This window comes from Triturus cristatus, chromosome 10, assembly GCF_964204655.1.
Source record: "Triturus cristatus chromosome 10, aTriCri1.1, whole genome shotgun sequence".
Classification (NCBI taxonomy): domain Eukaryota; kingdom Metazoa; phylum Chordata; class Amphibia; order Caudata; family Salamandridae; genus Triturus; species Triturus cristatus.
Genome location: NC_140593.1, coordinates 900,423,975 through 900,439,977, shown reverse-complemented (window position 1 = coordinate 900,439,977; position 16,003 = coordinate 900,423,975). Strand labels below are relative to the sequence as shown.

The window sequence follows — 16,003 nt, the reverse complement described above, 5'->3', positions numbered from 1 at the left end:
CAATCCATGATTGTCCATTCAAATATTTACTTTTATGAAACAAGGAGTATTCATTTACCCGCACAAAGTAAGATATGGCATTCACAAACAATACATACAGTCCTCTGATGTCAGGGATCTAGTGTTTTAACAGGTAGGTTCACAAATCTCGCTCCTCTCCCTCCCTCTCTCTCTCTGGCGGTAGTGGTTATTCCCTATTCACTATAGAAGCAAGCAGGTTAAGCCCCACTAGTAGCCCTAGAATCAGGAGTCCCATTCCGACTCTTATTAAACTCAATTGTGTTCCAGCGTCGAAGCATTATGGGGCAGGAAAGCTCCCCAGGGCCTTCTCGCCTGTAAATCAGTCTTACCCTCCCCAGCAAGACCTACACGACCAGTCTCCTAGCATGCGCCATTCATGGGCGCGGACGCTGCAGTGGCAGTCTTCAGTGAGTCCATCATGCTGACCTTTATGGGAAGCGGTCAGGTGTCCTCGAGCCCCTCACACACGGTCCATCGGGGCAGCATCTGGGAAGCCTTCAACGCTCCTCCGATGCTGGTAAGATTACTTGGCTCCTCCCCATGTGGCAGGAATGGGGCAATTTGACGCTTGTGGTGCAGGTCCTTAGTAAGGACGCGGACCCGCACAGGTCACCATGGTGGCATCTTTCTTTGGAAGAGGCTCTTGACCGTACCATTCTCCTTGCCTTTTTCCAGTGGCCCCAAATGGCATACATAGTAATCGCCCTCGTTCCACACACAGGCTACGACCGATACAGTACGGTAGTAATTATCACGACTGACACACCTAGCAAACTGAATCGCTGCGTTCAATTCACAGATGGTCTACAGCCCGATTGGTGAAAAAGCCATTCTACTCACACTTTGCTTTCTCCTGCGCTGTCCTCTTCCTCACAGGGCACACTGGGCTTAGCATGCTCTAGCACTGCCCAGCTGACTGCTTGACAGTTGACAATTTTGGGAGCCTCAAGCGTCCCTTCTTCTAATCCATAACCAGACATCAAATGTAATTTAGAGTCTGAGTCTTTGAAGTTTATCTTGGTCTGCTTCCTTTTGAAGTGCCCTCTCCTCTCCTCTTCCTTCAGAAAGCAGTCTGCCACACCAGTCGAGACTCCATATCTGATAGCCCCTCAACACTGGCTATGAAAGTGGCTAGTGTTCCCTCCTGGATGTTAGCCACAGTGATATGTTTATGAAAAGGTTACTTCAGGGCCTCAGCCCTACTATTTATTCTCTTATCAGCCCTTTCTCCTTTCTGAGATGTTCTTAGTCCCTTTCCCAGTGACCTCTCTATGAATCAAAGAGCACCCCTTGAAGTATACCGAAGAGCCTGTGTTGTCTTTCCTTTCTTCCAGCATGTCCCACCCAGCTCACAGGAATGCAGCAATCAACAAATTTGTCAGGGGGCATTCCTCTACCACCTCATGCTCCTCCTGATAGCCTTAGGTCTCCTAAAATGGAACATTGAACAGAGAGTCTTTCGCTTATTGTGCCATTCACTGGCACGCATACGCCAAGCACATGCATATATCCTACAGGCACTAAACAACACTAAATCTTCCATGTATTGTACCATTCACAGGCAGATATACACCCAGTACATGAATTTAACAGACCTATCTGGCCACCACTGCATCCTAACCTTATTTACGCCAAGGGTGAGTTAAGCACAAAACAGCACAACTTTATATGAGTGATCCTATGACACAGGTAAGAAGGCCTGGTCACTTTTACTGTTAACTATATGGTATGCAGTGAGCCAGTGTGCTCGTGCTGCTAAACACCTGGCAAAAGCAAGAGTATTTCACCACTATTGAGGGCAGCGCTTTGGGCGTCTAGCTCAGACCAAAACGACCTCAATCTGTGAAACAGGCCTATGTCATGGCACACATGCATGATCCGTGTTGGCCCATGATGACAACAAATCAACACCAGAGATCTTGAGGTCATTGCAATTGGGACACTCAGTCCATGGGTACACATATTCTTGACCATGCTAGGGACTTTTCTGTCCCAGTAACACTTAAGGAAGGTACATGTTTGTGCCCAGTCTGCATTTTCTTTGCCCCTGTATTAATCTCTCCGATCAACATTTGTCTCGGCTGTGCATCTGTCTCAGCTGTGAGAAACCTCTAGGAGCCATTACCTAGGAACATTCTTGCTTCGTTCACATGCATGTACCATAGCAATAACTCATTCTTCTGCATGTGTCAACCTGCAATACATTTTTTTGATATTCACAGCTGTGGATTGCTAGAAGTAATCCACAGCTTGTGGATCTGAGATTACCCATGCTTGCGAACCACTGTTGCTTACCAATAATTAATGGTAAGGTCTAGGTCCTAATCACATGTATATTGGTACCATAAAGAACAGTATAACACTCAAATGTGTAATTTTTTCTCTTAGGTTATGATTTTCCAAAGCCCAAACTTGTGGCCTTGCTGGAAGAAGGGAAAATGCTCTGCAGTGCAGTAAGAGAAGTACCTCCTGTATTTGTACCCATTGGTGAGTATGTTCATTGACTGCTGTTTGAGAATACTGTGAATGTCATGGAGCACACTAGTGTAACTGCATATTATATAGATCTGTTTTTCGTTCTGTGTCCATTACAGCTGACTTGAACTTTCTCCACCTTCAGTTGTGGACTATTGTTCTATATACCTCTGTTTTGTGTTCTGTCATACTGTTTACCCGTCATCTACCCCAAAATCTTTACAGTCCGGTTTCCTTCATGGATCCGGTCTAATCTAGGTGGAGGCTGCTGCAAAAGCAAAAACTGTGGGAACACCTCTTTGTGCGACGAAGCATTTTTGGAAGTGGTGTGGGCACTTCATTATGCAGCCTGGTATAGGAGAAGGTTAAGTCACAGATGAGCATTCAAAAAGTAGCTAAAACACTTGATGATTAGAGCCTTGCTGGCGATGGAAGTGCAGAAAGATACTGACATGGATATCAGTAGCCACTTGTAAAGGAGACACAACCTACATATATTTAGCAGACAAAGATATGAGCAGAAATGTTTGAGACCGACACAAAGGTGATGGAAGTTTTCATATGAGTGGGTAGTAGGATAGAAGGGAGATGATATAACTAACGCAGTGAGTAAGGGTGGCAATTTTGATAAACAGAATGATCAAAATCTGCTTAATTCATTATTGTTGAGGCTCCCTGCAAAGCCTTTTTGATGTTTGGGTTTCTTTATGTGTAAGTCTTCATGCCTTTTTTCCACCCACAAAAGGTATACAAGCCAAATATGCATTATTTTTTTCCAGTTAGTCACCTGGGCACAGAGTTTGCCACTTGTCAGTGGCCTCCAGTTCCTGTTCGTTCCAGCCTGATCCAATTGCTGCCTTTTGACCTAGTGACACCGCAGCTACCCAGCTTCACCTGCCTGGGTTTTCACGCTCACTGTTCTTCCTGCCAACAGAAGCCACACCCACCCCAGGACCTACTTAATGCAGGGTGCAGCGCGTCCACTCGGTGGACTTGCCAAAGGCAAACTAGTCTGCGCCCTTCGGCACCCAGTACCAGGAATCCTGGCCTCTCGACTATCCAATACAATACTTAGGCCGTCACCAGAGCCATCAAACGCAGTCACTGCTCCTCTACTTTCCCTTGCGACCTAAACAACACACACTGGCTAATATGCTGCTGCTGCACATCCCCCAGCAGCATGATAGGACTTTTCTCCTGCAACCATTTCAATTTCACCAGCGACACCTCAGACACCGACACCATTCTCACCCTACAACTGTCCGCCTTGCTCCTCAACGTCCAATCCCTGGAGAAACACTCTACCGAAAAATAGGACATGTTCAAAAGCAACACACCTTACCTTGTCATCCTGACTGAAACATGGCTCAACCCAGCCTCCAATCTGGACATCGCCACAGCCATCTCCCCTGTCTACAAAAGCATACACCAGAATCAAACCCACAGACAAGGCTGAGGACTTGCAATCTTGTACAAAAACACGATTGTCTGCACCATCTCCATAGACTCGAACACCAACCTCATAGAATACCTCCACTTCAAAACACGTACTTACTACAATGCCACCCTTAAGGGAACCCTCGCCTATCTTACCCCGAGCCTCCAAGCGGAATTCTGCAACCACATTGCAGACTTCATTGCTACTCTCTCCATCAGCTCAACAAACTGTATCCTCCTCAAGGGCCTCAATTTCCACTTGGAAGACACCACAGGCCCTAGCTCCACGGCCCTCCTCTACAGCCTCGGCAACCTTGGACTCACCCAGCACATCCAAGGACCAACCCACACAGCAGACCACCCCCTTGGCCCTATTTTCTTCTCCAACAACAGGAACACCACCACTCATGCGACCCCACTAACCTGGTCCGACCTGTACATCATACATTTCAATATACCCTCCCTCCAAACCACCCAACCAGAAAAACTTCAAGCACCATCCAGGCACAGGGGCAAAATATCAAAAGAAAACTGGTCTGAGACCCCGCCCACCTAACCACATCAGGAACCTTGATGTTGATATGAAGCTCTTCAATCAAGGGCTCACCGTCTGCAACAAGCACACCGCTCCCTCCAGAAACAAGACTTACAAAAACAAACAGCATTGGCATAGCCAATAGGTCTTGCCTTTGGGATCTTATAAGTGTTTAGCCATGCAACAGTTGCATAACTAAACACCTATAAGGTCCCAAAAGTGAGACCTATTGGCTATGCCAATGCTTGTTTTAACTGCTGCAATCTATTGAAGCCTCACTGAGAACATCAAAGCGGCCATGCGGCCGCGAAAGTGATCCCGATCAAACGTCAAAGCAAAAGTGAAAGTAATCTCGGTAAAGCGTGGCGCCCGCGCACTTGCACTGTAGCTCTAGGCTGGCCTGGTAGCACTTTTTGGAGCCCTCACAAAATGTCTCGCCAGACCAGCGCATGCGCTGGGTCAGGCGAGACCTAAAAATGGCGTGAGCACCCTTCCATCGGCTATTGAATAGCCATCATCAAAGTTAATTTGGTTTCATGAAAGAACATATAAACCAATAATCGTTGGTTATCGAATCAATTTATTCTCGATAATAATTACATTCAAGAGCTTCATGTAAAATAAATTCCTTGTCAAGCTGGGAAAGAGTCATCCAACTTATCAATACTTCAACAGTAAACCCAATGCATTTCGGGTCCCGTTAAGACCCTTCATCAGGGGAATTCCATATCATAGCTGTAAAGAACAAAAAAGGCAATTCAATCTATAGTCTTCATAATCATAACACAAATCAAAACACAAAGGTAAATACGTTGAAATCATACAGTTGACAAAATTATGTTAGTTGTAGCAATGTATTAATGTATAAATCAACGGTGTCACAGTTCGTAAAGCGAGTTATTGCGTCAGCCGAGAATGCCGGTGCATATTTACAATGTATCAAGTGCTTTTAGTGGCAGAGAGATGCAGCTATAGTTAATATCCACATTTGAAGTGCGGATTACAGCAACAAAAGGTGAGCGCGTAAAGCAACGGTTTTAGAGTCTTCAGTGTCGTTAAAAAAACGGGTATTCATTTGTGAAAAGAAAAGTGCAGTGAAAGAAAAAAGTAAAATGAACACACTATTCGGCGGCTGATAACATGGATAAAGCAAAGATCGCGTGCAGGCTTACCCGGTTAGTGCAGTGTGATTGCGTCCGGCGAAACCACGTCAGGTAATATAACTGGCGTGCTTCCATCGGACTGGTGATGTCTTAAAATAATGAAAAGTGATGACGGAAAATATCAACAAAAGGTGAGCGCGTAAAGCAACGGTTTTAGAGTCTTCAGTGTCGTTAAAAAAACGGGTATTCATTTGTGAAAAGAAAAGTGTAGTGAAAGAAAAAAGTAAAATGAACGCACTATTCGGCGGCAGATACCGTGGATAAAGCAAAGATCGCGTGCAGGCTTACCCGGTTAGTGTGATGTCATTACGTCCGGCGGAACCACGTCAGGTAGCGTAACTGGCGTGCTTCCATCGGACTGGTGACGGCTTAAAATAATAGAAAGTGATGACGGAAAATATACGTTAGTGAGAACCACTAGACATAGAAAGAGTCTGATTAGTCATACTTATAGCGTGTAACACACGAATTCAAATATTCATAAGCAATAAAACTGAATCAACAAACCCAAACATTGCATTGCAATAATGCGAAAGCTGCTTTTAAAAAAAAAAAACATACACATAATAAATACATATTCAAATTAAAGAAAACAATTAAATTCTATGCGATCATTGAGCCCCAGGGGTTGTAGGGATTGCAATTTTTTAGTCCAATAAAATTCTGCTCGTGCAATAGTTTTTTGAGGATCAGTGTCTGTTCGTGACTTTTGTGCCTCCAATACAGTGAAACGAAGCTGGGAAATGTTATGTTTTGCTTCCATCCAATGTAATGCGACCGTTGACTTCTCATTTTTCATGCGGATGTTGCTTTTATGTTCCCCTATGCGTATTTTTACTTTTCTTTCAGTTCTGCCAACATAAATTTTGCCACAGGGGCATTTGAGTGCATACATAACGTTAGAGGTATCACAAGTGCTGGAATGTCGTAGTTTTACCTTATGGCCTTTGGTTGGATGAATAAAACAATCACCTGTTATTACATTGTTGCAATGAACACAGTTCAGACATTTTTGCATCCCTTTGAAGATTTTAGTGGATCTGTTAGATGGTTTGGTTAACAGTTCTTTCAAGTTTTTAGATCTTTGCATGGCGAAAATCGGTTTCTGAGGAAACAAAGCAAATAAATCGGGTTCAGTTTGAATGATATTCCAATGCTTCATGATGATAGATTTAATTGTGGTGGATTGAGTGGAATGTTTCAGTAGACATTCCAACGGATTAGTTTGTTTTCTACTTGTACGTTGTAGCAGACTGTTGCGGTCTGTGATTTCGAGCCTTCGTTTGGCATCTTCCAGAAGCTGTAATGGATATCCTCTTTTATGGAATCGATCCGAAAATTGATTGGTAATTTCAATTGTATCTTGTGGATCAGAAGTGATTCTTTTCAGTCTGATGAACTGCGAGAAAGGTAAATGTTTCTTGAGTGTGGGTTGATGAAAGCTGTCGAAATGAAGAGTTATTTCTGTCCGTAGATTTTATGTATACATTGGTTTTGATAGATCCTTGGTCAATCTGAATAAGTACATCTAAGAAGTTAATGTTGAGCTTATCTATATGATGAGTAAATTTAATCCGGTTGTGAATGTGATTAAGATCAGAGATGTTAGCTTCAAGATCACTCCGGTCACCTTTCCAGATTATGAGAATATCATCAATGTAACGTTTGTATAGAACCAAATTTTGAGACCATGCATGATTGTTTAAAATATGTTCATGTTCTAGTTTGGCCATGAAGATATTCAGATATGAAGGAGCTCCAGCAAAGCTCATTGAAGTTCCATTGTTTTGGGCGTAAAACACGCCCTTCCATTCAAAATAGCTATGATAAAGCGCGAATTGAAGTATTTCCATGAGAAACACTTTTTCTGCGTTGATGTGATTGTGTTTTAATAAGGCCCATTCAATGGCTTCAATGCCGTCCGCATGTGGAATGGAGGTATAAAGGGCAGTGATGTCTATAGTGCATAACCACCAGTGCTCAATATCCTTCACGTCTAGATCTTTCAAAAAAATTAAGAGCTGTAGTATCTTTTAGATATGACTCTTGATTTTGTACAATTGGTTGCAGAAAGTAATCAAGGTATCTGCCTAAAGGTTCAGATAAAGAACCGCATGCTGACACTATAGGGCGAAAGGGTGGTTTCTCCAAATTTTTATGAATTTTTGGCAACATATAGAGTTTGGGCCATCGTGGATAAGCTGTGTATAGGAACATGTTAGTTTTTTCACTGATCCAGCTCATCTCTTCGGCACGTGTGAGGATCTGGTTCAAAAGACTCTGATAGCTATATGTAGGGTCTTGATCAAGTTTGGTGTAAGTGTCTAAATCTGTGATGTGTTGCATAACACTATCTTCATAGAACTCGGTGTCTAGCACTACTAGTGCACCACCTTTATCAGCCTTAGAAAAAGTCAAATGGGGATTGTTTGCTAGCTGTTTCAAGGTGCTCCAATCTTTAGAGGAAAAATTCACCCTGGTGTACTTGCGAAAATTGATATTCATAATCTCAGCTTTTACCAACCTTTCAAAAGAGTCAATGGATATGTGTGAGATGGGGGAGCAAAACGTACTCTTTGGTTTAAACTCTTTAAGTTTGCCCAATTCCTCAGGCGATGCGGATGGTTCAAAAGACGATGTGGAAGGTTCAATAGTGCTGAAGAAGTATTTTAATCTTAGAATTCTGACAAACTTAAAAAAGGCGATTTCCGTTTCAGCGATATTACTATGATAGGTGGGTACGTAGGAAGTTCCTTTATTTAAAACGGTGACTTGAGCTTTTGAAAGTTGAATTTTTGAAATGTTAACAACTAGGTCGCTCTTGTTTTGCTGCGCAGAGATCTCTTGTCTAGTTCTGAGTCTTGTTCTTTTCCTTTTGCTCCACCTTGTTTTTGTGAAGATTGCTCGGGTTGATGATTTGCGGTGGGGCTGATGGTCCAAAAAGATTTCCGAGCTTGAGTGCTTGCTGTGTATTAGCAATAGTTTCAACCCCGGTTTCAACATGGCATTTAGGACTTGTAGAAGTTCATCCCAATTATCGGTCTCTTTTTTTGATAATTCTTCCTTAATGGTTGCTATTTCTGTTTCTAGAGTCTTTAAGATGTTAGAAAGTTCTTCAACAATTAAAAGAATCCGATCCAATGAGCATTTGTTTAAAATTTGATACCATCTTTCCATGAATTGTTTATTGGTTTTGCAAAGCATTGGTTTAAGGGCAATCCGGAGACCTCTGGGGATTCTTTTGGCTTTGTGGTAATGGATGAGAGTGGTGGCATGTAATCTCTGATTGATTTCTTTACGGCTAATATATTCAAGTTGTCTTAGCAATTGCGATGTGGTAGATATTTGAGGACTCAAGAGTCTTGCCTCTTGAACTAGATCATATATTTCTGAAGCTGCTTCAGATGAAAATGCTAATGTGTCCGCTTTATTGACGGTCAAAGAGGCAATTTCTTCAAATGACATGTTGATATGGTGCTACGTTGGAGACTGTGGACCAAAATGTAGAAATACAAAACTTATGCCAACATGCACATTAGTATTCAGCTGTTAAATGCAGATTCCAAATAAATTATGGGTTGTGCTGCTAATGACAAGGCGCCTGTCCAGTGGCGTCTTCCGGTAAACATCCAAGCTATAGTGCAAACAGGAAGGATTCCACTTCTGATCCACAAGATACAATTAAAATTACCAATCAATTTTCGGATCGATTCCATAAAAGAGGATATCTATTACAGCTTCTGGAAGATGCCAAACGAAGGCTCGAAATCACAGACCGCAATAGTCTGCTACAACGCACAAGTAGAAAACAAGCTAATCCGTTGGTATGTGTACTGAAACATTCCACTCAAGCCACCACAATTAAATCTATCATCATGAAGCATTGGAATATCATTCAAACTGAACCTGATTTATTTGCTTTGTTTCCTCAGAAACCGATTTTCGCCATGCAAAGATCTAAAAACTTGAAAGAACTGTTAACCAAACCATCTAACAGATCCACTAAAATCTTCAAAGGGATGCAAAAATGTCTGAACTGTGTTCATTGCAACAATGCAATAACAGGTGATTGTTTTATTCATCCAACCAAAGGCCATAAGATAAAACTACGACATTCCAGCACTTGTGATACCTCTAACGTTATTTATGCACTCAAATGCCCCTGTGGCAAAATTTATGTTGGCAGAACTGAAAGAAAAGTAAAAATACGCATAGGGGAACATAAAAGCAACATCCGCATGAAAAATGAGAAGTCAACGGTCGCATTACATTGGATGGAAGCAAAACATGAAATTTCCCAGCTCCGTTTCACTGTATTGGAGGCACAAAAGTCACGAACAGACACTGATCCTCAAAAAACTCTTGCACGCGCAGAATTTTATTGGACTAAAAAATTGCAATCCCTACAACCCCTGGGGCTCAATGATCGCATACAGCTTAATTGTTTTCTTTAGTTTGAATTTTTATTTATTATGTGGGTTTTTTTTTAAAAGCAGCTTTCGCATTATTTCAATGCAATGTTTGGGTTTATTGATTCAGTTTTATTGCTTATGAATATTTGAATTCGTGTGTTACACGTTATACGTATATAAGTATGACTACTCAGACTCTTTCTATGTCTAGTGGTTCTCACTAACGTATATTTTCCGTCATCACTTTCTATTATTTTAAGCTGTCACCAGTCCGATGGAAGCACGCCAGTTACGCTACCTGACGTGGTTCCGCCGGACGTAATTACATCGCACTAACCGGGTAAGCCTGCACGCGATCTTTGCTTTATCCACGGTATCTGCCGCCGAATAGTGTGTTCATTTTACTTTTTTCTTTCACTGCACTTTTCTTTTCACAAATAAATACCCGTTTTTTTAACGGCATTGAAGACTCTAAAACCGTTGCTTTACGCGCTCACCTTTTGTTGATATTTTCCGTCATCACTTTTCATTATTTTAAGACCTCACCAGTCCGATGGAAGCACGCCAGTTATGTTACCTGATGTGGTTCCGCCGGACGCAATCACACTGCACTAACCGGGTAAGCCTGCACGTGATCTTTGCTTTATCCATGTTATCAGCCGCCGAATAGTGTGTTCATTTTACTTTTTTCTTTCACTGCACTTTTCTTTTCACAAATGAATACCCGTTTTTTTAACGACACTGAAGACTCTAAAACCGTTGCTTTACGCGCTCACCTTTTGTTGCTGTAATCCGCACTTCAAATGTGGATATTAACTATAGCTGCATCTCTCTGCCACTAAAAGCACTTGATACGTTGTAAATATGCACCGGCATTCTCGGCTGCGGCAATAACTCGCTTTAAGAACTGTGACACCGTTGATTTATTCATTAATACATTGCTACAACTAACATAATTTTGTCAACTGTATGATTTCAACGTATTTACCTTTGCGTTTTGATTTATGTTATGATTATGAGGACTATAGATTGAATTGCCTTTTTTGTTCTTTAAAGCTATGATAAGCAATTCTCCTGATGAAGGGTCTTAACAGGACCCGAAATTCATTGGGTTTACTGTTGAAGTATTGATAAGTTGGATGACTCTTTCCCAGGTTGACAAGGAATTTATTTTACATGAAGCTCTTGAATGTAATTATTATCGAGAATAAATTGATTCGATAACCAACGATTATTGGTTTATATGTTCTTTCATGAAACCAAATTAACTTTGATGATGGCTATTCAATAGCCGATGGAAGGGTGCTCACGCCAGCAAAAGGAATCCTTCCTGTTTGCACTATAGCTTGGATGTTTACCGGAAGATGCCATTGGACAGGCGCCTTGGCGTTAGCAGCACAACCCATAATTTATTTCGAATCTGGATTTAACAGCTGAATACTAGTGTGCATGTTGGCATAAGTTTTGTATTTGGAGACCTAAAAATGACCCAGCTGGTACAAATGATTTCAGAAAGTCTAGCAACACTGCAAATAACTTGAGACAAAATGGAGACTAAACAAAAATACCACCACAAGATCCACATACAAAGCCACGCTCAACCTCTACCACCAACTTCGAGAGGCAAAGAAAAATGCTCCAACTCTCAGATTCCAAGCCTGCTCCAACAACGGCAAAGAATTCTTCACCGTCAATGAGTTCTCGATTTCCACAGTTGCCAACATCATCCTATCCCAAGCACTCTGCAATGACCTTTCAAACTTCTTCGAGCAGAAGATTGCCAAGATCTACAACACATTCGACCCACAGCATACCAATAAAAACTTCCCCAACCAGCTGGATACCCCATTTATTGCCAGAGAGCAGCTAAGCAACTGGAAGCACCTCTCGAACGAAGAGCCCACCGTCCTGATGAATATCATTCACTCAGTAGCTCCTCTCAGACCCATGCCTCCACTTATGTACAGCCATGAAAGAACCATCATCTCCCCCGCTCACTTCTATCATCACCTCCAGAACCACACCACCTTCCGTTCCTGCTGGAAAAAGGCAGAAGTCAAATCTCTATTAAGGAAACTAACAGCGGACCCCAAAACCCGCAGCTGCCAAAGACCCATCTTGCTCCTGCCTTTTCCAGCTAAAGTTATGGAGAAAGCCATCAATTCCCAAGTGGTAGGCCACCTAGAAGTCCATCAACTCCTAGGGAGTGCTCACTCAGGCTTTCGTACCAACCATAGCACAGAGACAGTCCTCATTGCGGCCACCGATGACATCAGAAGCATCTTTGACCAAGGATAAACTGCCACACCCCTCCTTCTTGACCTCTCCGCAGCTTTCAGTACAGTGTCCTACAAGTCACTCATCAGAAAGCTTTAGTTGAAGGGTATCTGCGGACCGGCCTTCAAGTGGATATCCTCCTTTCTCACGGACTGAACTCAACAAGTTAGACCTCCCCCTACACGTCTCTCGCATCAAGAAGACCAGAAGTGGAGAATGTGCCTTCTCATACCTTGCGGCCAAGACCTGGAACGACCTCCCGAAAAACCTTAGAAGGTCCCCCTCTCTCATGGCCTTCCGAAGGAACCTCAAGACATGGCTGTTTCAGACAAAACAGGCATGATTTCCGCCTCTCCCTTAAGGCCTGACCTTCTCATCACCTTAATACCCTCACTGGCGATTAGCCACGCTCTACAAATTCACACAAGATAGCTTGTTGGTACCCAGAGTTTGTGGATTTCCCTGAGGGGAACAGAGAAATTTGCCATAGGATAGCAATTTCCCCCCTTTTATTTGATTATTTAATTTAAAAAAAAAAAGACTTGCACATGCTTGATGGTTTTTACTCTAAAGCTTGAATCAATCAAAAGGTTAGCTGTTTCATGAATAGGCATAGTTTTCTTTTTTTTTTATCTGCATTTTTTTTAAAGTGGTTAATTGTTTCCTTGTGTTTTCTTTCTAGTGCTTTCTTGCAGTTTGTGGTGGAAACAGTTGTGAAACCTATGGGTGATCCTGTAAAGCAAAATATTTCTGTAAAGTAAACAAAATATGCAATTCATGGGTCATTACTGTAGTTCGCTTAGGGTTTTCATAAAGAAAATAATTGTTAAAATAAAAAAAGTAATGAAAAGAAATAGGAAAGAAAATTAGGAGCCAGTGTTTTAATGTGTAGTGTTTTGCTCCAGTGGCAGGTTTAAAACAGTAACATACCATTACATCCTCTAGTCCTTTCTGGTCTAAGGGATTTTGTATTGGTTGGCAGTCCAAAACCACGCAATACCTAAAGCCAGCAACATAGCTGCAAGTAATAATGATTTTTAGGTAGAGCATGCATGCACTTTTGCTTGACAACCTATTGTGTCTTTAAAATAAAGAAAAACTCCTAAAAGGGATTTTGTCTAGCCATTACTTTACCATTCATTGGCATAATTGTCAGTCTTCTTTGCTGCCTTCTAATTTGGCAGCGGGTGTGATGCTTCACTTCCTTTTCTTTCTGTGATACATGGATTTATTTATTTTAATTAGTGTTCACTGCTCGCGCTGAGATTGATGTACAATTCCGTCCAAACCCCTTTCCGAGGGACATTGAGCACGCAGGGGCTAACTGCCCCAATCATGATGTCCCTGGGCCCAACTTCCTATGGATCCTGAGCAACTGGGCCAAGTACCACTTCTGCATTTTACTCTTGGTAGCTATGGTACTGTACCTGGCTTTTCACTGTCAGGGTAAAGTTAGAGGGCAGCCTGTAGCTAGAGGGTGGACACTGATTCCCTTCCACTGCCAACCCCGTACATAGAGGTTTGTGGGCACACATCTAACCCAGGAAAAATAACTTTTTTGACTTGCACTGCGAGCGGCGATCCTCTGAAGGAAGGCACAAGTCAGTAAGACTCACCTTCTTGGCGCCACCAGCAACAAAGGCCCTAGGATGCAAGACTCTTCGTCATATTCCAAAAAGGTACTGCAAAGCAGACCTATTTTTTTTATTTGTGTTTTGATCTTCAACAAATGGTCACGCTCTTCCACCTAGCGGCAGACTTGATCAAAGCAACATTGAAGTGTGCAAAAATGTATGGGATCTAACAGTAGTCATAGCTTTCACCAATATTGTCTTCTTTTTTTAATTATAATTATTAAATACATGGTAAACTAATCAATAACTAATTCACCCATAGAATATATTAAAGCAATGTGTGACTGTCTTTATGTAGAATAGCAATACATTCACATTAATGCTTTAATGATCATACTGTCACTGAATTTAACTTTAGTACATCAAAGTCATAAGTAGTACATAAATCCGGAATATATATATGTGCTGGTTGAATCGATTTTAAAACGCCTTTTAAATGTGTAATTTGTTTGAAATTATTGATTTAGCAAATCAGTCAAATATAATTGTACTTCTTAGGTTGAGGCTGCAGGCAGCGCACATGTACTGTCGCCTGGCAACCTATTGTGTCTGTAGGCCTTGCCTTTGAGACCACTGACTTTGCCAATGCCTTTTGTTCCTGCTGTACAACATCGGCATTAGCGACTTTGGCAATGATTTGTAGCCATGCTTTATAGTAACGTGGCTGCTGTGCTGCATAGCTAAAATAACCAGCATGCATCCAGGGCTAATGCACTTTCAAAAAACAAAAAGTAAAAAAAGACGCCATAGCTGCATCTAGCACTTTTGAAAATAGTTTTAGCCTTACTGCAAACCATCCACATTGCTCCACAGCAATGCAACAGAACATTGCCAAAGCCAATAGGCCTCATAGAGGAGACCAATTGGCTTTGCCAATGCATGTTCATTGTGTAATGTGCATCAGTCCATAAGAAATAAACATGTGAAACGTCTTTAGATAGAAAAATTAAACGTATTTAGTTTTGACCAAGGCTTTTTCTTTGAAATAATGGTGGATAGTCAGTTTTGATGAATGACACTGACTCACCTCTGAACCGGAGCTGGGATCGCGCTCCATCTGCCCTGCTGGACCCGTGTGGACGCCTGTGTTGTGCCCTGAAGGGAAGCTGTGGGGGTTTGTGCCTGCCGGGACTGCGAGGACCAGGGTGCTCCCTGCAGAATCCATCTAGCACACCTGTTTCCTCTTCCCGGCCCCGCCTCCTCAAATCATTCAAAGCCTCACAGCCCCCGCTTCGCGGGAGCCGCTCATGGACGCTGACTCACCTCTGAACCGGAGCTGGGATCGCGCTCCATCTGCCCTGCTGGACCCGTGTGGACGCCTGTGTTGTGCCCTGAAGGGAAGCTGTGGGGGTTTGTGCCTGCCGGGACTGCGAGGACCAGGGTGCTCCCTGCAGAATCCATCTAGCACACCTGTTTCCTCTTCCAGGCCCCGCCTTCACTTTCCCTTACCACCAATTAATATTCCCCTCTCCTCACGCGCTAGCGGGACGCGCGCGGGACGCAGTCCGGGGCGAAGACCGGGCAAAGAGCGGGCCGTTTGAGGCCGTTCGAGACCGGCCGTGACCGGCTCTAGCTCTTTGCTCTAGGCTGCTACTCATCCCCCCTACTCAACGATTGAATAATTTGACCATGAATACAAGAGAAACAAGAAGTAAGACCATGAGGGAATCAGGGAAGCCACAAGGTACCCTTGATACATACTTCGCAAAGGCAGGCTCACTTCTTGTTGACGAAATATCCATACTAGAACGACGGATCTCCCAAGAAATAGAATGGGTAAGGAGATAGTCTTTGGGCCCTCTCGCACACGCAGCATCCCCTGCCCAAAGATTCGTTCACTTACCACTAGATAGTGGGGAAAGGGGCGACAACGATGTAAATATGTGTGACACAGTTGGATCGCCTGGTTCTATTGTTAACCATAGTGAGTGTGATTCCTCGGCCCTGGTAAACTTCACCTTACTACCTCTACCACCTTCAATGGCTCCAGCGTCTCCAACGACACCACTTAATGCCCCCCCTTTGATAGAAGGGAATATTGAAGTTGGG

At 42.8% G+C, this 16,003-nt stretch overlaps 1 protein-coding gene across 1 annotated transcript in view; it reads left to right on the top strand.

Annotated features, from left to right (window-relative positions):
- LOC146796207 (uncharacterized) overlaps positions 1–16,003 on the top strand; it is a 350,562-nt gene that overhangs the window by 177,067 nt on the left and 157,492 nt on the right. Inside the window, exon 4 of the mRNA XM_085628705.1 lies at positions 2,410–2,508. Coding sequence (XP_085484831.1) covers positions 2,410–2,508 — 99 coding nt within the window. The remainder of the gene's footprint in view (positions 1–2,409; positions 2,509–16,003) is intronic.